At 38.4% G+C, this 27,878-nt stretch overlaps 2 protein-coding genes across 4 annotated transcripts; one reads left to right on the forward strand and one right to left on the reverse strand.

Annotated features, from left to right (window-relative positions):
- Window positions 1–110: 110 nt before the first annotated feature.
- KLHL41 (kelch like family member 41) lies at window positions 111–7,833 on the forward strand. The gene is made up of 6 exons (XM_041473308.1): window positions 111–1,302; window positions 3,931–4,088; window positions 4,177–4,284; window positions 5,150–5,335; window positions 5,877–6,023; window positions 6,823–7,833. Exons 1-6 carry the CDS (start codon window positions 193–195, stop codon window positions 6,932–6,934), a joined length of 1,821 nt encoding a protein of 606 aa, XP_041329242.1. The 5' UTR covers window positions 111–192; the 3' UTR covers window positions 6,935–7,833.
- Window positions 7,359–27,806, reverse strand: FASTKD1 (FAST kinase domains 1). 3 transcript variants are annotated; one of them, XM_041473303.1, is made up of 16 exons: window positions 27,673–27,806; window positions 24,295–24,381; window positions 23,055–23,556; window positions 22,634–22,699; window positions 21,615–21,740; window positions 20,044–20,439; window positions 18,821–18,931; window positions 17,551–17,682; window positions 16,034–16,520; window positions 15,170–15,284; window positions 14,578–14,706; window positions 13,673–13,804; window positions 12,540–12,653; window positions 12,139–12,280; window positions 11,038–11,155; window positions 7,359–10,022 (listed from the first exon to the last, which is right to left on the reverse strand). In XM_041473303.1, exons 3-16 carry the CDS (start codon window positions 23,387–23,389, stop codon window positions 9,933–9,935), a joined length of 2,493 nt encoding a protein of 830 aa, XP_041329237.1. In that variant the 5' UTR covers window positions 23,390–23,556; window positions 24,295–24,381; window positions 27,673–27,806; the 3' UTR covers window positions 7,359–9,932. The 3 variants fall into 3 exon arrangements, with proteins under 3 accessions (XP_041329237.1, XP_041329236.1, XP_041329238.1); XM_041473302.1 differs by lacking the exon at window positions 27,673–27,806 and adding an exon at window positions 25,887–25,995; XM_041473304.1 differs by lacking the exons at window positions 17,551–17,682; window positions 27,673–27,806 and adding an exon at window positions 25,887–25,995.
- Between the last annotated feature and the right edge of the window lie 72 nt (window positions 27,807–27,878).

Here is a 27,878-nt window from a genome sequence, read left to right on the forward strand (position 1 = left end):
TCTGTTTTTCCAAACCGTCCATCCCAAATTCCGACCTGTAAGAGTATGTACCTATATTTAGCTAGTGAGATTAAGTTGCAGAGGCTTCAAGCAGGGCAAAAAGCACATTGGTCTGCCTTTTTTACAGACAAACCTTTGGGCAGACAACAGCTAAAGCTTTCTACTCCCTCCCCTTTCCCAAGTGTTTGCGAAATGGATTCCCAAAGGGAACTCACTGAAGAGCTCAGACTTTACCAATCCACCCTCCTTCAGGATGGCCTCAAGGAACTCCTTGAAGAGAAAAAGTTTGTAGATTGCTCTCTAAAAGCTGGTGACAGAAGCCTGCCTTGCCACAGATTGATTCTGTCGGCATGTAGCCCTTATTTTCGTGAGTATTTCTTATCTGATCAAAATGAAGAGAAAAAGAAGGAAGTAGTTCTAGATAATGTTGACCCCAACATCTTGGATATGATTGTCAAATACCTTTATTCAGCAAGTATTGACCTCAATGATTCTAACGTGCAAGATATTTTTGCTTTGGCCAGCCGCTTTCAGATCCCTTCTGTATTCACTGTGTGTGTCTCCTACCTTCAGAAGAGGCTTGCTGTTGGTAACTGTCTGGCCATCCTTCGGTTAGGTGTTCTGCTTGATTGCCCAAGACTTGCATTTTCTGCCCGTGATTTTGTTTCAGATCACTTTGTGCAGATCTGCAAAGAAGAGGACTTCATGCAGCTTGCCCCTCATGAACTTATCTCAGTTATTTCACCTGACAGTTTAAACGTAGAGAAGGAAGAACTGGTATTTGAAGCAGTAATGAGATGGGTCCGAACAGACAAGGAGAACAGAGTAAAAAGCCTGGCGGAAATTTTTGACTGCATACGTTTTCGTCTAATGCCAGAAAAATATTTCAAAGAACAGGTTGAGAAGGATGATATAATTAAAAGCAACTCAGACCTTCAGAAAAAAGTAAAGATTATTAAGGATGCTTTTGCTGGAAAACTGCCTGATTCTAGCAAAAGCACAGAAAAGTCAACCAAAGGGGAGGTGAATGGCGATGTAGGAGATGAAGATTTACTGCCTGGCTACCTAAATGACCTTCCCAGGCATGGCATGTTCGTCAAAGACCTGATTCTTCTGGTTAATGACACAGCTGCAGTAGCTTATGATCCTCTTGAAAATGAATGCTACCTAGCAGCCCTTGCAGAACAGATTCCCAGAAATCATTCCAGTATAGTCACCAAACAAAATCAGGTCTATATTGTTGGAGGACTCTATGTGGAAGAGGAGAACAAGGATCAGCCTTTCCAGTCATACTTCTTCCAGGTACAAGCTTTATAATTGTGGGTATAATAATAGGTGTTTATAAGGGTTACTGAAAAGTGTTCTCTGTGCAAGTGAGATGTCTAGTGTCTTTGTATGGTGATGGAGAGAAGTATCTAGAGAGAGTTATTTTTGTCTCAGCGACAGAAATGAAACTGAGGGACTTGCATCTTTTTCAAGATTAACCCCTGGTGAGATCTCAGAAAATATTAAAAAGATCAGTATATTCTGTCTAGGCACTGGCTTTCATTGAGGCCCAGATTTTTCATTGTACAGATGTCTAAATTTAGGTCTAATCATATTTTTGTAAAATACTTCTTGTATATTTTTGTTAACTTTGATTAAAGCTGGAGTGCTTTAGCTGGTTTAGATCTGATGTCTTTTGCATCCGAAATACTTTCATGATAGCAGAAATGTGTATATTTTAAGTGCAATTTATGCCACTAAAACTGCAGAAGTCCTTTTTGTCATATCTACATTTGAAAACCTAAGGGCGATATAAATATGTAATTTAGAGGCAGAAGGTTTTTTTCTTGACAAACTGTCAGTACACTAAATACCATATTTCAACTGAGTGTAATTGTATATCTTTGTAATAAGGCTGATGAGTACTAACTGTAACTCCACAATATATTTCAGGAAAATTAGCAAAAATGCAGTTTTATGCTTATACCATAAACTAAGTCTGTTGTATTTTTAGCTACATGCTTTGGTGTATATTTAAACTATTTTTTGCTGAATTACGCAATGTGCTGCTGGCCACGTCCTCTCTTTAAGCACATTGGCCTGAAAGAGTAAAAGTAAGCCCTGTTTCAATATGAAATAAAGCACAGTAATGAGCAGTGATAGAATTTTGAAGCCTTCAGATATTAAAAAATTCACATATTTATAGGAGCATGGCTTGCTCATTTCACACACAATAAAAGATTTGGTTTCAGACATTTGTTACATTGATGAGAGGGAAATCTTAGTTTGTAGGGAAGAGACTAACACTGTTTCATTTCCTTATGTAGGTGTAAAACACTAATCACTGAAGTGAAAAACTTGTTACAAAAATATTCTTCCAATAGAAATAACACACTGAGGTAGTAATGTGTATTTAGTCCAGAACTGAATAAGTCTCAGGCTACTAGAAAGGGGCCTCTGAGAAACTAAACCTCAAGACTGATACTAAAAATAGATTAAGTTTTCGAAATTCTACTTTATATGTCGACATCCATTTCCTGAAATCATGTTTGTTTGCTTGTCGTCTTTAAGCTTGTTTACTGCTGCTATTCCCTACAGTTACAATGCTTGTATGCATTACCCATGTAGCTGTTGTTCTCTCCAAAATACTAATGCAGTGCCAAACCAATTTTCACTTGCGGATCTTCCTTTTTCTACCAGTGAAGCATTGCATTTGGTAGCTTGCAACCTGAGAGAAAACAAGGCTGCCACTGGCTCGAAAATGCATGACAAGTTGATGCCCTACCAGCAGTAGATACGTCATCTTGACTTAAAAATTAAGCTGTGATCTCTGAGGGGTACATCTTGCTATTACCCCACCCAGATCCAGCTACTGGGGAAATCTGTGTCCACAAACTACATTTCACTGTTGCAGTAAAACTTTCTGTCCAACAGGGGTGGTCAAATTTGGGAGATGTACTTAGCATGGAAACCTTGACCTGTAGAACATACTTCTGGAAGAAGACTGTCACCAAGCTAAATCCTGAACTTTATTTTGACTGAACTTTCCTTTACTTTCTATCAAAAGCCTTTACACCCACACAAACTTATCTTACCCTCCCTTCCTATACCAATGTCCAGCAAATCTATATGCAGTGGGTCTGAGAAAATAGTTCTTTTTCAATGTTAGAGGTAATTTAATTTCAATCACAAATTGTCAGATCAAAACAAAAAATAAGTACCACGGTTCTAGGAAAATCCTGGTTTATTTTCTCATCTGTCCTCCTGCTGCTACTTCTCCCTAGGTGTTTTCAGCATACTGCAATGTCAATTAATTAGAGAGAGCCCTGAGAGTACTACAGTAGAAATGGCATCAATATTATTGCCAAGGAAGGCTGCAGTGATTTCCTATTTTGCTTAGGAGTGAAGTGTTTTTTGTGTCTTCAGAGATCTCATGAACTTTTGAGGGTATTTGTGATGAAACACACATCTGTGCCATGTGACGCCTCCTGATCAGTAAGCAGAACCATGTACACATGTCTGGCACCTCACTGTAGCGATGAGCACAACCAGCTAAACATAAACCAGGTGTGGAACTGCAGGAGTGGCTGCTTCCTCGGCAGGAAGAAGAACCACTTGTTCTTTCCAACATGAGAGGGAACCGAGAGTGAGGAACCTTTGCATAAGGAAGAAGAGCTTAATAAAGAGGCAGGGAAACAGTGAGGGTGAGCAGACACAAAGAGAGTTGTATGGCATTGACTCTGCTAGATCTCAGCACAGTGAAGCATGGGTGGGTAGAAGACATCATTCATTAGCTGCACTGAGGGAAAGGCATGTTGTTCAGGCAAGCACATTTGTTGTTGAGAAACACTGAGTGCCAATAGATAAATTCTGTGGAACAATATTCATTGTGTGGATTTTTAGTCTTTGCCTTTCCTAATCCTTCCTGTTCTGATGCTCTTTCAGCTGGATAGCATTGCTGGTGAGTGGGTTGCCCTTCCTCCACTGCCGTCAGCCAGGTGTCTCTTCGGGCTGGGAGAGTCAGACAACAAGATCTATGTAATAGCAGGCAAGGACCTTCGCACGGAGGAGTCGCTAGATTCAGTCTTGTGCTATGACCCTGTGTATGTTTCAAATTTAATTACCCCACTGAGGATATGTAGGTGGCCCTTTGTTAATTGAAAAAACCTAACAGTGATCTTCTTGTTCCAGGGCAATGAAATGGGGTGAGATCAAAAAACTGCCCATCAAAGTATATGGCCATGCAACTATCTCAAACAATGGACTGATATATTGTCTTGGTGGAAAAACTGATGATAAGTGAGTCTCTTAAGTCTTTCTATGACAGTAACATTATCTTCTTGGTCCTTAATAAATAATACGTCCTCACACTCAGAAATGAGGTTTTCCCTTTTCTGCATCTCTGGATTAAGGTTGGTAACAGTCTGGCAGAGGGGAACACATTATGGTATGTAGGATATATTTTTAAGTGATGAAGTAAATTACACATAAATTGTAATCCAACTTGCTATTTTAATAACCATACTTATTTCCAAGGCAAATTTTACTTACACTGCAGACAAATTAGTAATACCTAGCTATGAGGACCTTCACTGAAAGTACTCTTTCCTTTCAGATAGAAATATGTAAGTGCCCTGGATTTACAGTCTCAGTTTTTCCAATTTTCTGGCCTGTGATACCTGTTATACCTTATTGGGTATGACATTAAAAAAATATAAGTTTTCACTGAAATTTCATTTCATTTCACACTGAATATGGAGTGGTGATTTTTAAGTGTTTTATAGGGGATATTTAAGATAAAAGTTTGTCATATCAGCCAAAACACCATCATAATCTTTCCTTTACTATATATATAAGCTTTGCTATACATTCCTCTACAAATCCATGTAAATACTATATGCTGGGAAAGGATGTTGTCTTTCTCCTCAAAAGTACAGTGAAATGGCTGCCCTGTGTAATGTAAACCACATTTGATTTAGTCCTACGGATGTGAGTAATGCTTTGTAGACATTGCAGGGATTCTCAGATTAGATACAATAAAGGATTCTCCAGGAGAGGAAAGAGGCAGTACAGATAAACCCATACAGTCTACCTCAATTAGATCTACTAGGAACAAGTCAAAAGTTCATTAGAAATAATCACCAATTTTCTTTTTGCTCCTCAGGAAATGCACTAATAGATTATTTGTGTACAATCCCAAGAAAGGAGACTGGAGAGACCTGGCTCCAATGAAAGTGCCTCGCTCTATGTTTGGAACAGCCATCCATAAGGGCAAGATTGTCATTGCAGGTGGTGTCACTGAGGAAGGCCTTACTGCATCTGTTGAAGCTTTTGATCTGACCACCAATAAGTGAGTGCAATATTCAAGCTATTTTAATCAAGTGTTTTATCATCTAGGCTTTTAGGAGCCCTGAAATAAGTCACAAAGCTGTTCAGGTACCTATCCTCTCACTGAGACATTTGGTCTCCAGTCACATCTTCAGCAACAACAGCAGCCAAACAGAGCGGGTCTCTAGATGTTTTTCCTGCACCCTCACACACTCCAATTATTGTGCTAATGCTATTTGAAATAAATATGCATTTTGGAAACTGTAGGGAGAAATGAGAATAACTGGGGAACAATATGTTTGTATGAAGCATATTACTGAACAATCAGGGAATCTGTAAGTTGTCCGTGAGAAGAGATGTCTTAACAGTGTAATTGTGTCACTTAACAGTTGCAGAAGTCCCTGAGGGGATGGAGACACTGGAACTTACTGCTATAAATCTCAGAATTTTTTCTTTTTACTAAACCATGGTCTTGGTACCTGAATTTCTTGCCCAGACAAGTATTTTAATGCATTCAGTTTGCAATATTTCTTATGTGTATAACTTTTTCTTTTGATCCTTAGATGGGAGATAATGCCTGAATTTCCCCAGGAGAGAAGTTCCATTAGTTTAGTCACTTTAAGCGGAGCTTTATATGCTATTGGAGGCTTTGCAATGATTCAGCTTGAATCGAAAGAATTTGCACCTAGTGAAGTCACTGACATATGGAAGTAAGTTTAATTTTAGTCACTCTTTCCTGGTCAAAAGTAATATCTAAAATTGAGGTTTGTAGACACTGGAGGCTAACACTATTTACAGCACAGGCTGTAAAGCATTTGTTGACAGATAAAAAAGTTTGTCAGAAAGTAACAAATAAGCATGAGACCTGCATCTAATGACTATTTCCACCTACTAATTATTTGACCAGTCCAAGTCATGATCTTCAGTTTCTTTCAAAGAGAAAATTGCCATCTCTTGGCATGTTTAGCCTTGCCAATAAAAACATTTTTTGTGACACTGTGATGCAGAAAAGCATGTATCTACCGAGGCCTGTACATACTGATGTGTTGATGGTCAAATGAGTAACTGTTCCAAGAGAATCACAAGTCCCTATCTCCTAGGTTTTTTTGAGCTAATCAGAGCAGCAGTGATGAGACACCGTATCTCTGCTGTGACTCTTAATTCCTAATGTAAATTCAGAAGCTTTAGTTGGCAGTAGGAAGGAAAACCTCCCAGCTTTATATGCAAGAATCTGACGAAATTCAGAAGGGATGCTTAAGGAGGAAGCTTTTTTTAAAGCATGACACAGGTCAGCAACAAGCTTTAGGGACTAGGAAAAGAATAGCTTGTGTGCAAGAACATCTTTCTGTTCTGGAGTAGGGGACAAAAGCAGCCTTTTGTGGCACCCTTCAGCACATGGTTGCTACAAGCCTTTGCAGCAGGTGGACTATTGTCCTTTCCATGTATGTGTGCTGAAGCATCAAACTCAAATTTAAAGAAGCTATTTTCTAACTTTTTTTTTAAATGCAGGTATGATGATGAGAAGAAAGAATGGGTTGGCATACTGAAAGAGATACGATATGCTACTGGAGCCTCCTGCCTGGCCACACGCTTAAACCTCTTCAAGTTATCAAAACTGTAAACAAAATGTGGGAAGATATGATATTGTGAGGGAGTTTTGACAGGCTCTTCTGGTTTTGTTGCATGAAAATGTCCCCAAATTGTACAGTTTATAGCAGCATACTAGTCATACTGGGAACTGTTAAATTGTTCATTTGTCTGTCCACTTATTAAGATATTTTCTAGTTAACCAACAACCACTGAATTTTTGCCAGTGTTTAAATTTCTAAAGGGTTATAATTAATGTTGATTAGATTAAGATTTTGGCAAGAACTCAATTTTCCACTCTGTGAAATTGCAAATAACACTAGTTAGCCTTCCTTGCACTCAATACAATCCAGGTATTGGTGGCTTGTCCTCCAAACAATGTGCAAGAATTAATTGTTAAGTTAAATACAACTAATAGGTAGCTAATTTTATTCTAACTGGCTGTTTGTATGGCCAGATTTCCCCTTTTAGTAATTTATGTAAATCCTTCAGTCTTCAGCGATATCTTGAAAATATTCTCATCACAGACCTCAAAAAAATTTAGCTTGGAATTGAAATGAATGTTTTAAAAGTGGCTTAATATTATGTGACCTAATAAATGCCAGTCTCAGCCAAAGCTATACTAGTAGACAGAGGAGAGGGTAGACAGAGAAATTCATAAGGTTAGTAGCTCTATTGTTTTACCTACTATGTTTAGACTTCTGATAACAAGGATTTTCCACTTTTTTAAATGCTTTTATATTTATTTCCAAAGCAGATATTTTATGGAAGTTTTTCTCAGCGATCTGAGGCCAATAACAAGCATTCATGAAAAAGTCCTAAAAGAACTGTCTTTAGCAAATACCTGTGACAGAGAGGACTTTTTCATTTACTATAGAGTTAATGCATTTTGACTTTGAAACTTTTAACAATTAAACTTTGTTTTTAAAAGTATAAAAATATCACTTGATGGCGTCTTTTTTTAGTGATTAGCTCATCATCACTATAATATTGACAGGACACAGATCTCTTAGTACAGCCTTTGCCCAAAATAGAGCACTCAGTTTTCTTCAGAGCTTGCTTACCATTTTTTTGTCAAGTAGCTCTTCAGAGGATTTCTCCATTGCATAAAGAGGGTGTCATCAATCTAAAGGATTTTATAAATTTAAATTTAAACTGGAAAAGAAGGCCACCACACCTGATTGAATAGCAATACCAATTATCAAATGACCTCTTGCATTGCTCTCCTATGAGACATATGCAGAGGCACAGCCATCATAGCTCATTTCAGTATGTTACTCACTACTAGTACTTAATCTGTGGGGCATTTTCCCTTTAGTACCCACATCTGCAGCTGTGCTTAGCACCTATTTTTATAGTTAGATCACTGGTTTACACCACTCATCTGCTCTAACACTTGCTGATTTAATATAGAAAGAATGAGTGCAAAGAATCAAGAGCAACACATTTTACTGAATTGCTTTTTTTTTTTCTTTTCATCAATGCCCTTTCTGGACCACTCATGTCAAGTTTTAATCCTCTTCCCATTGTGCATACTCATAACTTTATCCATACATAATTTGAAGAAAACTGGCTTGGTACAGTGACTGCTAGAACCCTGAAAAGCAGTGTTCAGCTGCTGACTGATAACTTCAGCCACTGCCACCTTTCTTATACTCCGAGGCTGATACTTGAAGGCTGTCTGTACAGAAGCAGAGTCATGCGAGACTTCTTTGATAGGGAGTCCACCTTGTGAAATACTAACCTACATTTATGATTGTCTTCTCCATTTTATACAAAATATAATGCACACAGAATCTTTCTATGTGCTGTGCCTTCAAAGACATTTCCTCAAAGCAGTCATTACATCTTGGAGCCCTTGTCCATTTGATAACCCTAAGTGTCTAGACTACCATCTGCTAGTTTTGTCAGTCATCCCACAAACATGAGGGCTGCCTCAGGAGGAAAGTACCTTACAGCTTAGATCAGTTCTGTTGGTTTTTCCTGACTTTCTCTTCCTGTCCTGGCTTGTACTCAGTTAATAAAACATTTTTATTCTTCTACTGAATAGTTAAAAAAAAAGTGACAGCCAGATGCATAATGGCCAATTTAGATATACAGCTGCTTATTTCTGCCAGGTTTCAGGTGAAGTAATAAAAGGATGTGTCCTGTTTCTACTAAATAAGCAAGGACACATATCCTCATTGCACGTGTGAGAAAACAGGCACAGCTGGCAGTCACCCTAAGGTGATGGCAGCTGTAGGCACAATGTGGCTGCCTCTGGAAATGGGATGATTTGCCAAGCATGATGCCCCTGCAGTTACTGCTCCACAATGAACATTCTCCTGGCTATTCCACTTCTTCCTTCTGCATTTCAGTGTCTTATACCTCCTGCACAAAGCCTGGCTGGATTTTCCAGTATGTGAAGGTGTTCCAGAAGGCTCAGCCATTCTTCTGCACACACCAGATCACAGGGCAGGAGCAGCAGCTGGAGGTTCCTCACCACACAACACTCTCCCCCAGCACAGTCCTCCACAGTACGTCTGTTCTGAGAATGGAAACTGAATGGCTCTAAAAGCAGCCTTATTCTTAGAAAATCTGCATTTCAGTTTCTTGGTTTCAGATTCCTGACTGCTTCTTCTGTCACATGCTGGAGGACAGACATAATTTCCGGTATATTGCTGACTCCACTCTCCTACTCAATAGTATTTCCAACTTTTTTTGTGCAGAGTTTTATGTCTGGCTAAGCCTCTGTGCTATTTATTTAGGAAATAATAATGTAATTTGATTGCAAAACTGCCAGCTTCAAGTGCTTGTAGTATCTTCCAGATAATGAGAAATTAAGCATCCTTATCACATCTTCACAGCCCACTGTGACCTGCCTTTTGCAATCCCTAACAAAATGAGGATTAAATCTCTTTACATCTGATGACCTCGGCAAGTCTTGATCCAGTTGATACAGACAAAGAGGTTTTTGAAACTTCCAGGATTATGAGACGTTTGATGACACATAAACTGTTTTTCTAAAAGTACTTTAGATGGCATGTCTGATATCACTGTATTCCATATAGCTGCTGTCTCAGGTATTCCAGCTGTTCACTTTTTGTTGACAGAACCATAGAATTCCATTCGAAGTGAGGAATCTGTAGAACAGAATGGTACAAACTGACTTCTAGCATTGGTATAAGCCACATACCACGTAAGAGCAAAGAAAAGGCTCTCCAATATGAGTTGTTCTTCACTTGAAGTTATTTCCGACCTGTGTCCTTCCAAAAGCCTGGCTTACTCTAATACTGAAAACATCCATTTCTTATTGTAAGATTCTGCTTTATGCAAGTAGAGTCAGTCTGCTTCCAAAAAGCAGCAAAGTTGCAGAGATATAAAACAGATGTCCACACAATACAGGCTGTGACAACTCCATTACACCCTCCCCTCTTCTAAAACCCAAATTGAGAGAAAAATTCCAGGTCACTGTAGTTTGTAATGCTAATCTATCAGACTGGAATGGTAATGTAGCAGACTGGAATGGTGTATCAGTAGTATAACATGAAAAAGGATAATTATTCTATTCAAAAAAACTCCCAACCAACAAAATTTAAGCTTAAAGAATGATTCTGGCTAAAATTAGATTAGGTGATTAAATATATAGGAGGCTCTGCATTAATGAGTCTACAATTCCCCAATGTTTCAGTGCTGGTTGTGTCTGGCCTTTAGTGTTCCTTGTCACAGCACTATCATTGCAGTAGACAAACAGCATCCATATCCCATCTGGCAGCTGCCAAATTGTCTTATCACTCAAAGATATGTTCAATCTTTTTCTACCATAGAAATCTTCAGTGAATTGAACTGAAACTCTCATTTGACTTTTTTTCCTTTACTTAGGCTACAATGAGATTGCTAGTTTGCCTGCAGTAAGGTCAGACTGGGACCTTTTGACTTCAGTTTTGCTTCACCCTCTTTCAGAGAAGATGTGAGTTCTGTGAAGTCCTTACACCATTTTGAGAACAGCTTAGAGTTTCCCCCCAGCTACAAAAATTGCTTTCTCCCAGTAGGTGCTTTTAACAATAAAACTGCCTCTAAATCTGTTGTGAGGAAAATTGATCATTTTGCACTGCTGATACAATCCAGAAAAGACACAAAATATTGCTGACTGCTCACCTGAACAACTCGGTACCCCAGCATTTCCAGGTGTCGCCTTTTCACTGCAGCTTCTCCTTTCAGATGACGTGAATAATCTTTGCTAAAAGCTTTTGAATCAAGAAATTCCAAAGCAATTCTGCAAACAGTAAAAATGTGCATTTACTTCCAGGTCCTACCTGAATAGCAAGAACTGATAGTTCCAGTTCAGTATTGATAGTTACAGCAAGACTAGATAAACCTGACAATTCTCAGAAAACAAAAATTAAACAACTCCCTGGAATTAGACAAAACATTTTCCTCCTATTTATCTAGAGATACTTGAATTCAGAAAAAGCATTTTCTCCCTGGATCTGTTTTTGTTCCAATGGTAAAAACAGCTAACCAGCATTTTCAAGGCTTGCATTTGAAAAAGTGGGAGGAAAACAGTATTCCAATCTCATGAAACACATGTCAAGAAGCTGTACTGGGTTTGGCTGGGATGGAGGTACTCTTCCTCATACCAGTTTGTATGAGGCTGTGTTTTGAACTTGTGACCAGAACTGTCCATAACACACCAGTATCTTGGCTACTGCTGAAAAGCGCTTGCACAGCACCAAGGCCTTCCCGGTTTCTCCCTCTGCACCCACAGTGCACACAGGCTGCATTGACAAGAGGAAGGGACACAGCTGGGAGGGAACCTCAGCTGCCTGAAGTGGTATTTCACACCATACAACATCATGCTCAGCTGTAAAGCAGAGGGGACTTTATCTCACACAGCCATTGCTCTGGCACAGGTCTGCTGTAGGTGAATGACTGCATGGCTATCGATTGCTTTGTTTCTCCCTCCCCCTTTTTTTTCCTCTCCACTTATTAAACTGCCCTAATTGCAGCCCAAGAGTTTTCTTCCTTGCTGTTTCCCTCCACATTTTCTCCCCCATCACACTGCAGGGGCATGAGCCATGCCATGCAAATGGGAGGGAGCAGCTGTGGCTAACCCACCACACCTCAAAAGGCTAAACCTCATTAGACAAAAATGAGGTTAGAAAAAGGAACAGAACATTAGGACACGATCATCAAAAACCCAGTCTAAACTGGGTGTAAGCTTGGAAGAGCTAATGTGCAAGAATTCAATGTACTGACCTTTGAGCTCCTGGTGGCAGAGCCTTTCTCCCTTCATCCTTGATGTCATGTCTCAAGTGTATTCCCCCCACACCACCCAAAGCTATATTCTGAGCCATATAGGAAAGAGGCTTTTTATTTACATCCAGGACACACTCAAAATCTGCCAGAAAACAAAACAAACCTGTTTAGTGACAAAACAAAAACAGAAGAATTTGATCTGTACAATGTTTACTTCTAGAAAAACTGATAGCCATAATTAGAGATACCCAACATTATTTATACTATAACGAATGTTTTGGAAACTGTATTTTATACAACAATTTCTTCTTTGCAATATCTTGTGTTATTTCGGGGCCAAATCTTGGTAATAAGTGATATGAAAGGACTTCATAACAATTTTTAGAGTATTAACTTCTCACCTATTTCATAGTAGTATGGTGTGAGAACAGATATTCTTGAGTAATGGCTCCCTCCTAAGATCTCTGTCAGCATTCTGTGAATATGCTGTCGCTGTGGATTTATTTGGCTCATGCCTACAAAGACAAAATAAAGAATTCATACATCAAAACTTCCACAGCCAAAATTCTGAAAATAGTGCTTTGAGACATCGTATTTTTGACAGCCAGGCTACTGAATTAAATCTTTTCCAAAGATCCCGAGTGCTATTCCATCATAATTCAGAGACAAAGTGATAATATTTTAGCTAGAAAGTGGCAGGTGCATGCTATTAAGTAAATTTCAAAGCCAGAGTTAGACCCCAGGATTTTTTCATTCACATACTACAAAACATCAAGTTTTAGGTTTCACCTGGTGGATTTTGTTTGTTTTTAGTTATGTTTACACATAACTAAAACTTGGGTTTATCACAGCCATACCCCACTATCTGCCACTTCTCTGTCCATTGCAGATTAACACCTTGCTCCATTAAACATCTTCAGTCTTAGAGACCAAGTAGCTGAGTTCTGTGGGTAGCACACACAGCAGATCTCCCCATGAGAATTAGCGGAGGAGATACTGTGTTTGCGTTAGATGGATTCCGAATTGATCGCTATTCTGAAACATCTCAGCTGCTACACTTGATCACTAGCTTACTTCTCTATCTCTCATCCCTGATGGATCTTGATTCTTGTGAAGGAAAAGGGAGGATCAAGTTCAAAATGAGGCAGTAAAAATGTTTACCTTGAAAAATTTAAGTCAAATGTTTAGTTTTCTAAGTGAAGCAGGGAGCAAAATGACCAATCTCCTCCAGTACAGAATGATCATCTTCCTGCCTTTCCATCCTTCATGCCATATACACTGTTTCTGTGTATTTAAATTTTAATTCTTCTGCAGAAATATCCCATCTCTACTACATTAATTCTCACAAGGAAAACCAGTTTGTTCCCAGTTACACTACTAAGTGGTTGCACTACTAAATGCTCAGCAGACAGAGGTGTGCCTTCTATTGTGTGCTGGTGTCAGTATGACAGATTTAGAAGAAACATCTAGTATATTGCTAAAAATAGACTATTATGAGTAGCAAGGGCAGTTTTTCCTGTCCTAAATTACTTACTGTTATGAAAGACACGTTGGCAGTATGGCTCATGAAACCAAGGGATGTGAAACTCTGGACATTCCAGACAGACTGCTCTGTTCAATTTCATGAGGCTTGAGTGGACTCTCTTCTTCAACCTATCAGGCAGGACTGATTAAAAAAACCCAACAAAACAACATAGAAATGTGTGAATTGAAAAGTGAAAAATCCAACAAATTGAACTAAATGGTAACCTCCAAATTTCTTACTAGAAAAAGCAAGTATCTGTCTACTACAGCATTTATACAACTCATGCTGCAGAATTTTAGAATTTCTTACTAGAAAAGCAAATATCTGTATACTACAGCATTTATACAACTCATGCTGCAGAATTTTAGAAAGGTTCTCAAAATCCCTGAGAAAATAAATGAAAAAACACAGTTCTGCTCAACATTAAGACTGCAAGACAGAAATTGCTTCTATTGTGTAAATCTAATTAAGTAGTTGAGGGCAAAATGGCAAGAGTACATTGATAATGAACAACGTAGAGGTAGAGAGGAATGAAACAGCCAAACATTCAGTCTCTTATTTAGAGAAAAGAGACAGGATACATTTCTTGCAGACAAGAATTCCTTCACTTTTGTTACTTACTTTTAGTAATAAACGCCACAGTCGGGCAATTTTATTTCCAATAAAACTGAAGAATTATTAAATACAGAGTGCAATAAGATTACTATAAAACTCATTTTATATTAGTTTCTCTCATCATTTTGCTCATTCCTGCCCTTTTAGCACTCAAACTATGACTACATTATAAAGACGGTGTCTTTCCCAAAAGCAGAATCATTTAAAGAGTAATTCTATATCTCAAGTCATATGTAAGTCCAAATTGGATTTTATGCCAAATGCTACACAATGAAATTCATTAAAAGCGAGATAGTTACCTTTAAGTTGAGCATCCAGTTTGCTTAGGAAGGAAACATTAAATATTGTTGTTATCAGAACTGGAGGAAAATACCCAGCCATTGCCAAAACATGACCAAGCAGCACCAAGTGATAAGTTTCAAGATGACCTTGAAAAACCAGAGAGAAACCCATATTAACACATGACAAAGTTGAAAGGATTTGCAATGCCCTTTCCCTGGCCTCTCAAATCATCTGATTTTCTCTCTTAATGTACAACACAAATCCATACATGCTTCCTCTACAATTTTAACTATTTCTTTGTCACGAATAGCAAAATGTACCCTGTTCCCAAATGATGATTCCTTGGGGAACACAACAATTCTCTCCAATAACAGCACATTGAATTAATCAGAATTTTCACTTACATTTTACTATGCCAAAAAAATTCTTTGCTAGTCCCTTATCAACAGTCATTTTTAGCAGGTGAAACAAAACCCAAAATTGAATTGTCATGCTTTAATCCCAGTAGGCAGAGTATTAGGAGTAACATATTTAACTTTTCTTTGCTTAACAAAAGTACCATTCTATTCCCATTTTCATTCATTAAAAATCTTTGTCTATTGCACTTACTCAAGTTAGAAGTAAGATGCTGGATACAACTCTTAAAGAATTCTTCATTGTCAGGAGGGTCATAATTCAAAGCAGAGAAAAGGAAGAGAATAAAATAGATTTCAGAGGTGGGAATCTGAAAAAAAAGACATCCTAAATCAAGTTACTGCAAAATATCCTAATATGGCTTTATAATAAAGACAAGCTTTATAATTAATTCAAAATTTGGAGATTTAGGAGTAGATTAACTATTTTCTATTTTGTTTTCTTTGGTCAACTCTTCCTGGAGAAAATAATAAAAAATAAAATTGTTGAAACCGCACCACAACTAAAAATTTATTTCATGTAGGCAATCCAAGTGTTTCTATACACTTAAAGAAACTTTTAAGAAGGTTTTGCATTAAGTGTTCTTAAAGAAACTAAACTGCAAGAGAATAAAATTGAAGATTTATATGAACACCAGATTGAGTATGAGAAAAAAGACAGTAAGAAAAAAAGAGTAATTTTGACCAAGTAGACAGGCTACTGGGGAAATCCCCACAGTATAATTAATGCTGTTAAAATATCCACCATGTGATGTGACTATTTATCAAGAAGTTAAAAAAAAATTTAAGATGGTCAAATGTAAAGTTGAATGCAAATGATTATGGCTGATCTAACACTGAATAAACAATAAAAAAGAAATGAAAATTAATGCTAAGTGCAAATTTATACACATAGAAGTAAAATGGCTTTAAGTGAGCACAAAAAAGATGATCTCCAAATCAGCTACACTAAAGAAAACTGTTAAAAACATGTGTGGATTGTGCTCTGAAACACATCAACTACTAATGTGTCCTTTCCTACTGAATAACTCACAGTAGATAGAAAGAAAAACTGGGGCACCTTGTCTATATTTTCAACAGTCACAGATGCTATTCTGTCAAATAACGCAGGACAACGATGTTCTGATTTTATGAGAAAATAAGACAAGGGTAAAACATTTGCCCATGTTATTTGATCTATCAAGTGCTGACACACGGCCAGAGTTTCCTCATTCAGGACTTCTTCAAACCACTCTCCATTCACATATGGAAGCTCTTCCAACAGAAGACTTAAGTTGTTGGCTTTCTGAAGCCTCTGAAATCCATAGTCATTTAGTTTTTGGAGAAGCTTGGCACATAGCTCAGAGCTGTTTTGCCAGTGAAACTGGCCATGATGATTCCACTTGACAAGGGCTGTAGCAATGCAATTCAAGTGATGGAGTCTGCATTGAGGCAAAACTGCTGCTGCTTTGTTTATAATCATTTCCTCCACTTGGAAAGAAGGAAGCATGGCCAGAACACGAATTACAGCTGCAGTATCAGCAGGTATCACACTAGATTTTAAATAACTGGAAGAGAGATAGAAATAAAAAGTCCATCAGTAGTGACAAAGTGCAAATATTTAAACAAAACAAAAAAAATTTACATGCTTGAAACATCTAATTTGGAAGTCAAAAGCTGCACATCAAACATGAATAAGAAGAATATTAATGACTTGGCAGAAATCCATATATCTTTTTTTTCAGTGAGATTAACTTCTTCCTTCTTATGAATAAGAAGAAATGGCAGAAATCCATATATCTTTTTTTTCAGTGAGATTAACTTCTTCCTTCTAATTTATTCAAAACTGAAGAAGGGGAAGAAGACAGTGAGCAGCTCAGTCAGCTGGTGAGACTCCACCTGTTACTGATAAACACAGTTCTTAGTAAGGCCAGAAGGTCCACATTTGTCAAGGTTATATGTGTGTTTATGGGCCTGGTTAATTTCTGTGATTTCTGTCCTAGGGAGCACCAGGTTTTGAGGAGTCTGAAGAACATGAAGACATCATTCACCAAAAAAAAATAAATTTACAGCCAAGGCATTACATTCCCATAGAGGCTGAGCAATCAAAGCAAGATCTCTTGTCTGGCAACTTTCCATTGTTCTCTAGAAGCCTAAGAACTAACTGGACAGTTCATCAATCAAAAGAGTACTTCTGTGTCACACTTTCACTTGTCCCAGCCAAGGCATTCTGTCTCTTTTTCATTACTTCTTCTTTCAAACATCAAATACAATATTAATATCTACCCATCCTATCAAATACCAGTCAAAATTTATTGTCATTTCGACATCATTATATTACAGTGGTCAGAAGAAAAAGGGAAAAAATATTTTTAACAGGTATCATAGGTATTAGCAGATACTGTTGGGTTTATAGTCAAGACAACATCTACTTTCCATCATCTGATTTACATGTTTAATAGAATCAAATACTTGTAACAGTTTGTTACTTCTTTGTATTTTATGGGAACAAAACACTAACATCCAAGACTGCTATTTTAAATCTTAAGTAGAGAACTGTTTAAAACTCAAATAGCTACATTTCTAATATACACTTACCCTAACAGTAACACTTTTAGTTTGGCAAACAGCTCCAGATCCTGGCAATGCAACGCCACCAAGTACTGCGATAACTTTACCAACTGTAATGCATGATAGCTATCCAAGTGTTTGTGCAGAACAGAAGCCATTCTGAATACAAGGAGGAAAAGATTACATGGTATTAAGCTAATACAAAAGATACTGCAAACTCCAACATGCCACATGAAATAGAGGTCTTGTGATGCACAGTACCTATGTGGAGGGTTTTACACTCCTGCACTAGTCTCCACATTGATTTTGACACTATTCCACTTAGAGCAGCCTCTCTCAACTTACTGAATTGCAAAACTAAAGTCCTCATCACAACAAATCAGCTACTTCACACTACTGATTTCTGTTGCAGATTTCACAGTTGTTTAAATTTAGAGTGGACCAAGAACATAAACCAGAACAGCATCAGCGCCTTCACACTCACGTAACAGTGGTTGCTACAGCTGTGTTGGTCTAAATCTGCAGAGGGGGATAGATTTGTAGGGAAAGATAATACCTTAAGACCTTCTTTAGTCAATGACACTCAGGAAGAAAAGGCATTAATTCACCTGATCTTCCTTTCAGTATCCCTTTGTGCCACAGAACACAAGTATGTTCTTTTTCTTTCAAGGACCTATTTGATTCATACAAGTACCTTCGATCCCATAACTGTTCACAACCTGCACTTAACTCTGCTGTGTCTCTGACATATCGAATGCTACATCTTCTTTGCCTAAAACATCAACTTCTTTTCCATTCACTGTATAACAGACACTACCCCTCCCTATAAATAGCTTGCAGCTCCAAACTGTAGAAAATATGGCCCAGGATCTTAAAAACACAAGGTTTAATAGTCCAAAATAGGACACAATGACTTTTGAACAAAAAATTCACAACAGTAACAGAATCTCCAAGACAGGATATGTTCTCTGCAACTTACTATATTTCATTTGCACTCTCATGAGTTTACAGCAATTGTTAGAGGCTAAGTTTAGTGCAATAGGATCACATATGTGTAAATTAGACAGTTCTATCCAACAGTAACTTGGTAAAGATTAAATGCCTTTCTTCGAAATTCCTAAATTGCCTCAATTATTTCTGGGTCAAGCTGCAATATTCTAGAATCTGTAATAGCCAATAAGTTATAGTGTATGAGCACTTGTGTGCAAGTGATGCACCCACTGCTCCTAACGTACTGGATACGTCAAAGTTTTCCACACTAAAGAATACAACTTCTTAGTAATATCAAAAACATTACTTTTTGAGTAGATGAGAATTTCTGCATTTCATTTTCCGCATAGTCTTCAGTATCATCAATACTTCGTGACTGCTAAATTCTTCTGCCATGTTTACTGCAGTTGCTAGCAACCTAAAGAAGAAAAGACGTATTTTCCAATTTAAAAAAGTTGAAAATCTCTGGCAAAGATTGCAGCCAGTTTCTTTACCTATGAGGAATAGAACCAAAGACTATTTCTGGAAGCAAAATCCTCCCAAACTAGAGACTTTTGTTCTGCGGACTTTTCTTCTAAACAGCTGGTCTGTCTAGCACAGATAAAGGGGTGTGAGTGTGTTGGATCAGTGCATGTTGTTCTGATGCTAGAAAACAGCAAGTCCAACAATTCTAAAAGTAGACAAGAAGTAGGGAAGGTACTCTAAGACACAAAACAATTCATGACCCATCAGCAAGTTACAGATAACAGAATCAAACATGAACTGAACTGGTTCTGTGGTAATTAAAGAAAATGTTTATGATAAACAATATAAATTTTAAAAAAATTAAGAAAAGCTTTTGGAACTAAATCAGCCACGGCAAAACCAACACAGGTTTGCAGCATGTCCAAATCTCTGAATAAAGGAAATGTTCATGAAGAAAAGTATGAATATATGACTTATTATAATTAATACAGAAAATTCTGCCTAGAACTGCATGCTTTGAGAGATGAGTAATATCACCCCCAAAGAGGATTTTGTGGCACAAGAAAAACAGGCAGAGAAAATAAAATGTTGTCACACAATACTATGCTCTAAATAAATGCTGAAATGTTCTCTGATGATGATCTTTCATAAAGAATAGGAAGTCAGCAATCTAATATAGGACAAGATTCAGGCTTTTTCAGCTACTGACAGTCTTTAAAAGGAAAAAGCAACAGGTATCACTGCATATATTTCTCAGGAGAAAGACAGAAAGGTTTTTACTACCACCCTCTGCGAAAGGAAGGCTGTAATCTAAGAGACAGAGCTACAGGGTGCATAACAGCATTCACACCCCCCTTAACTGATGGATCTGATTCAACTTAATAAAACATACTGCTTTGACAGTGTTTCCATGATGAAATCATCCATTGCTACAATGTTACAACCAGGAAACCTAAGGCTCAGCTCACAGATGGGCTCAGAAATTCCTCCAAACACCGGTACATTTTTAATTTCTCTGTAAGAATACATGGATCATAAATAAGACAAAATTATTAATAAACTTACCTTTCTCTAACCTTGGATCCTGCCATAGGCCCGAGAGAAAAAAATAACTTTGCAAATGTTTCAGGATCATAATAATCATCTACAGTTTCAGATAGCAGCTGTTTAGCAATCAAGCGAAATTCAGCACTGTCAAAACCCAGTTGCTCATACAGTCCAAAAATATGACTAATACTGCGTATATCAAGATGGGAGGCACTTTTAAGGAAAATCCTGTTGCATTTTTCTAGCACTGGATGATATTTCAGCTTAACATTTTGGAGAAACTGTAGTATTCTTCTAGCATAGTTGAAGTGGGCTTCATGCTCTTCTAAGAGCTGTTCAGCCTTGTGTAGTAATCGATCTCGAAAACTCTCCGTGATAACTTCAGATATGCTGATCATCAAAACTGACAAGATCCTAAAAAATTCAAAAGGTTTCCTATTGACACGTTGAACACAGTAAGCAATACATTTTATATTTATTAAATGAAGTGCACAAAGAAAGGAAAGATAGTTGAGGTGTTGTTAGCTTCTGTGCAAAAAGAATTTTAAATCTAATGCAGAAAACATGGATGAGTAAAAAACCATTTATCCTACTAAAGTAAAAATTCTGCTTTCAGTGAACTTCTGAAATTATTCGAATTTTTCAGCCATCCCTTAGAAAGTTACACATGATAAAAGCATTTGCCTACAGCAAGACACTGATTTGCCTGATTCATATTTGCAAAAATATCTTTAATGTTCAATAGACACTAAAGAAGCCCGAACAATTCACAAGTGACAGGATGGGGAGAAGAGTCATTGTCACTCCTAAATAAAGAATCCCTTCCTAAGGGAATAAAACTTACGACCACAGAGAAAGTGATTTCAGTAAAGAAATGCAGTCCTGTTCAAGGAGTTTCATAAGCAGGCTGCTCATATCTGAAAAAATCAGTGTTGGGACTGCTGGTGTTATATAAAGCAGAAGAAAGAGAAGCCTTTGCTGTAACAGCCCCAGGGGAACAGAATCAAGAAAAAAATTAGCTTGGTCGTCTTTGACTAGGGCTATGTTTAAAGTAGTTTAAGTAAGAAGGTAATGTGCTAGACATGCTAGCAAGAGAATTTATTAATTCAGCTTGACCAGAAAAACAATGCTCTGAAGATAAACAATATTTCTTTAAAACCTGTTACTGCTGTTAACAAAGACATGTCATGGTAGAGAAACTATCAATATCAAGGGAGAAAAAAGAGAGAAAAGCATCTTCTGGTGAGTCAACAGCCTCTAAATTACCCAAAAAAGTCCATATTTTGAATCAGGATAATGCTGATTGTAAATATCTGCTGTACTGTAAGTAGAATTGTGGAAATTAATTAAATTTTTATAAATCAAACAATCAAGCCGTAGTTTCAATTATTTAGACTGGTTATAAGGAAATTCTTCATAAAGTCATTGGGAAAAGGCATTCTCTTGTCAATCAATGCACAAATACAAAACACTTCCTTCCCACAAACCCCCAGCTGAAGCAAAGTAGCCTCCGGCTGAGAAAATGGGAAAGTTCAGAAAAGACAGACCAGTAATTGCAACATTTTGCTTCTTCTGCTTCCCACACTTACCTTATATCCTGTATAGAATCTAGTTTCATGTCCACAATATGAGCTACTTGGCCAATTATGGGACTGAAGTGCCTGTGCTGCTTGTATAAGCACAGAGCGAATTTAGACAGAGCAGGCAAACTAAGCCTGTCAAGACATTAAAGTCAGACAGGATATCTACCTTTTATTTCTAGTCAATAATTAAAGACAAAATCTATTTTAACAATTATATAAAATCCAAGGTTATAGTCAAATTACAAAACAAGGAAACAAAGTATCTAAGCAAAAATCCTAGGTGTTTAATATTAAAGCATGTTGTGTATATGGAGTTCTACAAGAGTTAGCTGTCCTTCACTTAACCAGACTAAGAAATTTATAAAGATTATATTCTCAAGCAATTATGTCAAATGAATAAAATCAATGTAAGCAATTTATTACTTGAATGTAATTTTGTTTTCAAGCTACACTGTATTTATTTACTTCCAGATGCTCTACATATTAAGAAGAGGCAATTCTGTGATGCAAGTGCCAAGACCGACATTCAGTTCTGCCATTATCCCAAGATTAAAGAATGAAAACTACAATATACCTCCTCCAAAAAGGAAAACAAAACAAAATACAACAAAATACAACAACAAAATGCACAAAGGGAAAAAGTTGCTGTTTAAATACAAAATGTTTTACAAAAATTGAGATAAGCATGGTTCTAATAACCATTTAAGACCTAGACAGCAAGCACTGAGGTAAAATTGTAAATATGAAAACCTGCAATTAATTTCAAACACATAAATCTACACAGATAATATATTCAAAAATCTCAAATGCTGGACCCTGTTGCTGCAGTACCTGAATCTCTCAAGCATTTGTGTACCAAATCATTTGTATAATTTTCAAAACCTTCAAAAACACAACTGACATTTAAAATACTCATATTCTATTTTAAACATAAATTATCTTTGAGAACTCTTGAGTAACCTCACATGAAGCAAATCATGCTTGAAGCTTATACCTTTCACAAAGCAGAGCAGGACAATACTTGCCTTTCTAATCTTTTCCATGCTTCTGTAACAAGCACTTTTGTTAGAGAAATGTCTTCAACATTGAGCCTTCAAAATAAAGACAATGTTTTATTCCAATAGTTATAAAGAAAATAGGCATACGTCTTTTCATTATTTATCACAATGTTTTACTTTTCTATCATTCTCTCCATTCAAACAGATTGTAAACATTTGTGCATGAGTAATCAGAATTCATAAAAATCATAAAACATATTTAATGGGACTGCAAAACAGATATGTTCTGCCTGTATCTCCAAAACTGAGGCACAGGACATTATGTTGTCTGAGTCACACAGTCAAGAGTACAGGGCAGTCTCATCACAGTCTCCTTATGAGATAGCTCTGTAGTCAAAATTCCTTCTCTTTTTTTTACCAAATACAAAATGTATTTCATGCTCTTTACCTCAGGATGCTATATAAGGTGTCCACTATCACCTCATCTTCCATGTGTTCCACCTTGTTTTCTGCCAAAACGCAAAGGGTAAGAAACTGGGAGTGATTTCTTACGTAGTCACTAGTCCTTAAGAGAAAGGGCCTCTTCTTTTGCAATTGCCACAGCACGTTCAATGCAATTCCCACATGCTTTTCAGAAAGTCTGGCCTTGTTCCTTCCAACAAGGCTGAACACTTCATCTTCATGGGTGCAGTCATTTATCTGGCTCAAAAGCAGATCGCTACACAGAGTCCGAGCTTGGTAACGTCTCAGTGTGAACAAGCAAACCTGCCTCAAACAAAGCATTTTGCTTTGCCTACCAGCTAGCTTTAAACCGTCCAGAAAGACTCTTCTTTCACTTTTCACAGAAAACCATGCTGTTACAGACAACAAACTCAAATATTTGAAAAACAGAACACCATTTTTCTTTGATCCTCTACGGTCACTGTATTAAGAAGTCAATTCTGAGGAACCTGAAATGAAAAAGCACTTAAATTCAGTCACAACAACCAAGTAAAAATCAGTGTCTCTACATTATGATGTTCTAAGTAAGGTAAACTTAAGAACCTACAGCCTGGACTCTTCTCATAGAAAAGCTCCCAACAACAAACACTAACATGCTCACAAGTACTACAAAGTTAGTCCACTTGGTAAGTTTTCAAATTTAGAGAACTGCCTTTAAAAGGTCATATCAATGCTACTACTGAGAAGGAAAAGCTGAAGATTTTAACAAGCCAGTACTGCATTACTAAGTGAGGCTTGTTTTCACTAGGCCATAATCCCAAACTGAGGTCCAGAACTGCCAGAAAATACAACTATTGGTCGTAAAATGAAGTGAGATGGCTTCTAGTCGAGAAGGTTGATCACCTTCTCGACTAGATACTGATCAATCACACACCATCAGCTGAAACTGCCATTGCACTAAAGAAAAGCAACCTGATTCCAAATTATAATAGAAGCTACAGCCTTATCTAATGAAATTTAATAAGCGTTCGTTTTCTTAGAATATACCCCTATTTGTACAGAGTGCTATCAACTACATATTCTACAACCTACACAACTGATTCCAAGCTGCAGTAGACAAACCACTAGTGATAAAAGCCTTAGTACACCGAAGAACCCTCATCAAATTCCCTCAACACAGAGATCATGGAAAAGTCTAGAAGTCTTGCTTCAGAAGATATAACATTAACAACTAAAATTATCAATACCTTCAGCAAACTTGAATGCTCTTCAACTGTAGGCGTGATTCCATCAGTGCAACATTATCAAGGCGATGGCAGCAGTACCCACTAGATCTGTTGAGGAAGAAAAAACCTTATTTGTGCAGCCTGTGCAAGGTACTGAAATCATTCCAGAAAAATGGATATAGGTGGATTCCTCTGACATCTGTACAATCCTCTTCTTAGAACAAAAAGCTATATAGCATATTGTACTACACTGCTGTCACTGACACCGGGGCAGATACAAGCAAGGCTAAAATGAAGTAATTTCAATTTATGATCTGCTATAATAAGAAATCCCTTCTTTCCTATTCAAAATGAAAAAATACCAAAAAAAGGGATAACTTTTTTAAAATAGTATGTATTAAGTACTTTTTATAATAATGAATTGCTTTATAGTCCCTTTTCAGATATTGCTTTTATTTTTTTCATATGGTAGATGCCTTTAGAAAGAATTTACTTCCTACAGTAGTGGCAAGCTAAGCTGCAAGAAGTCAGGATAAAGTAGATACCTGAAGAAAATATAAAAACATTCAGACTCAGTATCCTGTAAATCCACATGACACATCCTTTCCCTTCTTGTGCTGCAAAGGACCTTGCATATCCGATTGATGGGGAACCAGGATCTCTATCTAAAACAGCTTGCAGGAAGCTTCAAAATATTTCTCTATTCCATTGAGCAAGTGATTTACCACAAACTTTTATACCATTTTAAATCATAGTAAACTCCACAGTATCTTTTAAGAAGTTCATCAATAGAAAACATTGGGTGTTTTCAAACATCCAATTACATAGAGTAAACCGAGAAATTTGGATCTACTTAAAGAACTATTTCTAAGATGTCCTACTTACTACGCAAAACACACACTAGAAGGACAAGAAGGTCTTTAAAATTATTTTCTATCGGTTGAAACGCAATAAGCACTTTCAAGCCTGTATTACAAAACACAGCGAGCCAGGAAATCTCCCAAAAAGGAGAAAATGTGGACACTCACCACTCCCCAAGAACTACCAGAGATTTAAGTAGCTAAGCCTTAAGAGAGCTGCTTGTGCAGTACGGGCACCGGCTCGCCCCAGTTCCCGTGAGCCCAGCCGCGGGCAGTACAACACCGCTGTCCCCAGCTACGGGCGCCAGCGCCGCACCGCCGGCGAGCCCGGAGAGCCCGCCCGCTGCCACCGGCGCGCCGCCTGCTCCGTCACCGGGGAATGCTGCCCCAGAGGGTCCCAGAGAGAGCGTGGCAAGCGGCCGAGCCGCCGCTGGAGGGGCGCGACCCGCGCCGCCAGACTCCATTCCCGCCTCCGGGGGCGCGGGCACCGCTGAGGGGCGCTCCCTGCGCGCCCCAGGCACCGGGCGGGCGGCAGGCAGCGGGAAGCCGGGAGGCACCGGGAGGCCGGGAGGCACCGGGAGGGCGGGCACGGCCCAGCTGCCGCGCGGCACGGGGCGGCTGCGGCTGCCGGCGCTGGCTTCAGCGAGGGCTCGTCACGCGGTAAACTCCACCAGCCGGCGGGGTTAAACGAGCAAGCAAAGGAGCCAGTGCCAGTTCCGCAGGAGCGGACGCGAGGAGAAGCTCTCGGTTTACCTTTGCACAGCAGCCTTCCTGCTTTCGAGGCACAGCCGCACACCGCTCCCCGCAAAGGCGGCGGCTGCAGCCCGGCACCCACGTGCCCCGGCACCGCCATTCACCGCGCGCATGCGCCGAGGCACGGCATTTCCCGGGAGCTGCCGGGAAGCGAAGGGGGAAAGGGAAAAGTCCAGCCAGTTAAGACTTTCCAAAGGAAATAAAAATAATAATTAAAAAGGTCCAAGGTTCATACTGACTACTGCATATTAAATAAAGCAACGTTTTTATAATTCATTCTCAAGGGGGGGGGGGGAAGTCTTCCCTGCCTAGGAAAAGCAAAAAGGCACTGAAGTTCGGAAGGGTAAAGTTGAAGAGCCAGGCTTTGTTGTACTGCACTTAATGTTATTTTATTTTACCATTTTTTAATGCTTTGCAACAACAATAAATTTAAAATGAATGAGTTTTGGGAGACAAATCTAACATATATTGCAACAAGTATGCTGCTTATGCGGAATATACACATCTCCAGGTCATCTTCCTGGACCCTTTCTCACCATCATTGATAGCAGCAAAGACATTTAGAAAGAATGATAAGAATCTCAGATTGCTCTGTATTCTATCCAAAAAACTGAATTAGAACTATGACTATGACCAGTTCTGACCAGCTGTATGGCAGCTGTCTACCAAATGTTCCGGGTTTTTTAGTTTTTTTCCGTCATCTCCTAATATACTGGATGTCTATGAATAAGGAACTCACTCAAACAAATAGAATAGACCCTAAATTATTTATCACAGGTATGTGGTATTTTAGAAAAAGAGCATGTAATTTTTTTAAACTGGATTAGTTACAATTTTCATAATAGTGGAATTTATAACTTGGACAGATTCTGTATCGTCGTGTAAACAAATTCCAGATTGCCCCACTTCCCGTTTACACAGGCATGCAAGTAACCCCAAACCCTGTCAGGTAAGCTCAAAGGGTGGCACATAAAGTCCCTCTTTCCAGAATGTCAGGCCTTGTGCAAACTCACATAACAATTCCAAGGCATCTGAGAAGAAAACTGTAGCAGAAAACAATTCCATGTTCATATAAAGGAGACTTCTGTAAATCATACAGATTTTTCATTTACAAGATGCTGAACTTTTCACTTTTGACTTGTGAAGTACATTTGGATAAAATAAAACAATGCCTAAACCAAATTTAAAATGCTAGATAAAATGATGTTAAATTTTAAATTGAAAACCTAGGGGAGAAAAACAAGATTTAACAAAGCATGCTGTGCTGAAGCCATTTACTGAACAGGTGTTCACCCATCAGCTTCTTCAGGATTTCAGAACTCACAGGTGTCAGTTTCACATTTTACATTGGTTTTCTTGGTTTGTTTTTTTTTTTTTTTTTTGCCAGAAACCCATAAGGAGGTCATTGGGTTTTCTACTTCTAAAAAACTTCCCATCAGCCAGTCACCTAACTTCCATTACTTCCCATTATGTATGTGATTACTGACCCAAATGCCTACTGGTTTGAATTAAAACCCATCAAAGGAGGTACGTACTTCAGTGCCAGTCTCCGTTAATTTACAAGGTGCTCACAACTTTAGGCATTGTCATAAACTTTCATTCCTTAATTTTTAGATACATTAACTTTGAATTGCAATACACACATACGGGATACTGTTATCAGTTGCTCATTTTTTGCACAGTTGGCCTAAATTCCCGTTTCAATTCTTTACAAGCCCCGGCGAGGTGTACTGCTGGAGGAGCCCTGTGCGCTTCCAGCACCATGCAGGACGGTTCATTTACCAACCCTTGGCCTTTTCGCGGGCTCATCGGCGGGGAAGACCAGCACTGTTCTCGAGACTTTTGGCTAGAAAGGGCCCGTGTACCTGCGGCGCTCCAGCCTCCCCGGCTCCTTCCCGCGCCGCGCCCGCTCGGGCCAGGGGCGCGGGGCCGCGGCAGGGGCGGAGCGCCGCTGACGAGCCCGAGGAGGCGGGAGCCCCTCCCCCAGTCGCT

The sequence above is a fragment of the Pyrgilauda ruficollis genome, unplaced genomic scaffold (genome assembly GCF_017590135.1).
Source record: "Pyrgilauda ruficollis isolate IOZ18807 unplaced genomic scaffold, ASM1759013v1 scaffold3, whole genome shotgun sequence".
NCBI classification, from domain to species: domain Eukaryota; kingdom Metazoa; phylum Chordata; class Aves; order Passeriformes; family Passeridae; genus Pyrgilauda; species Pyrgilauda ruficollis.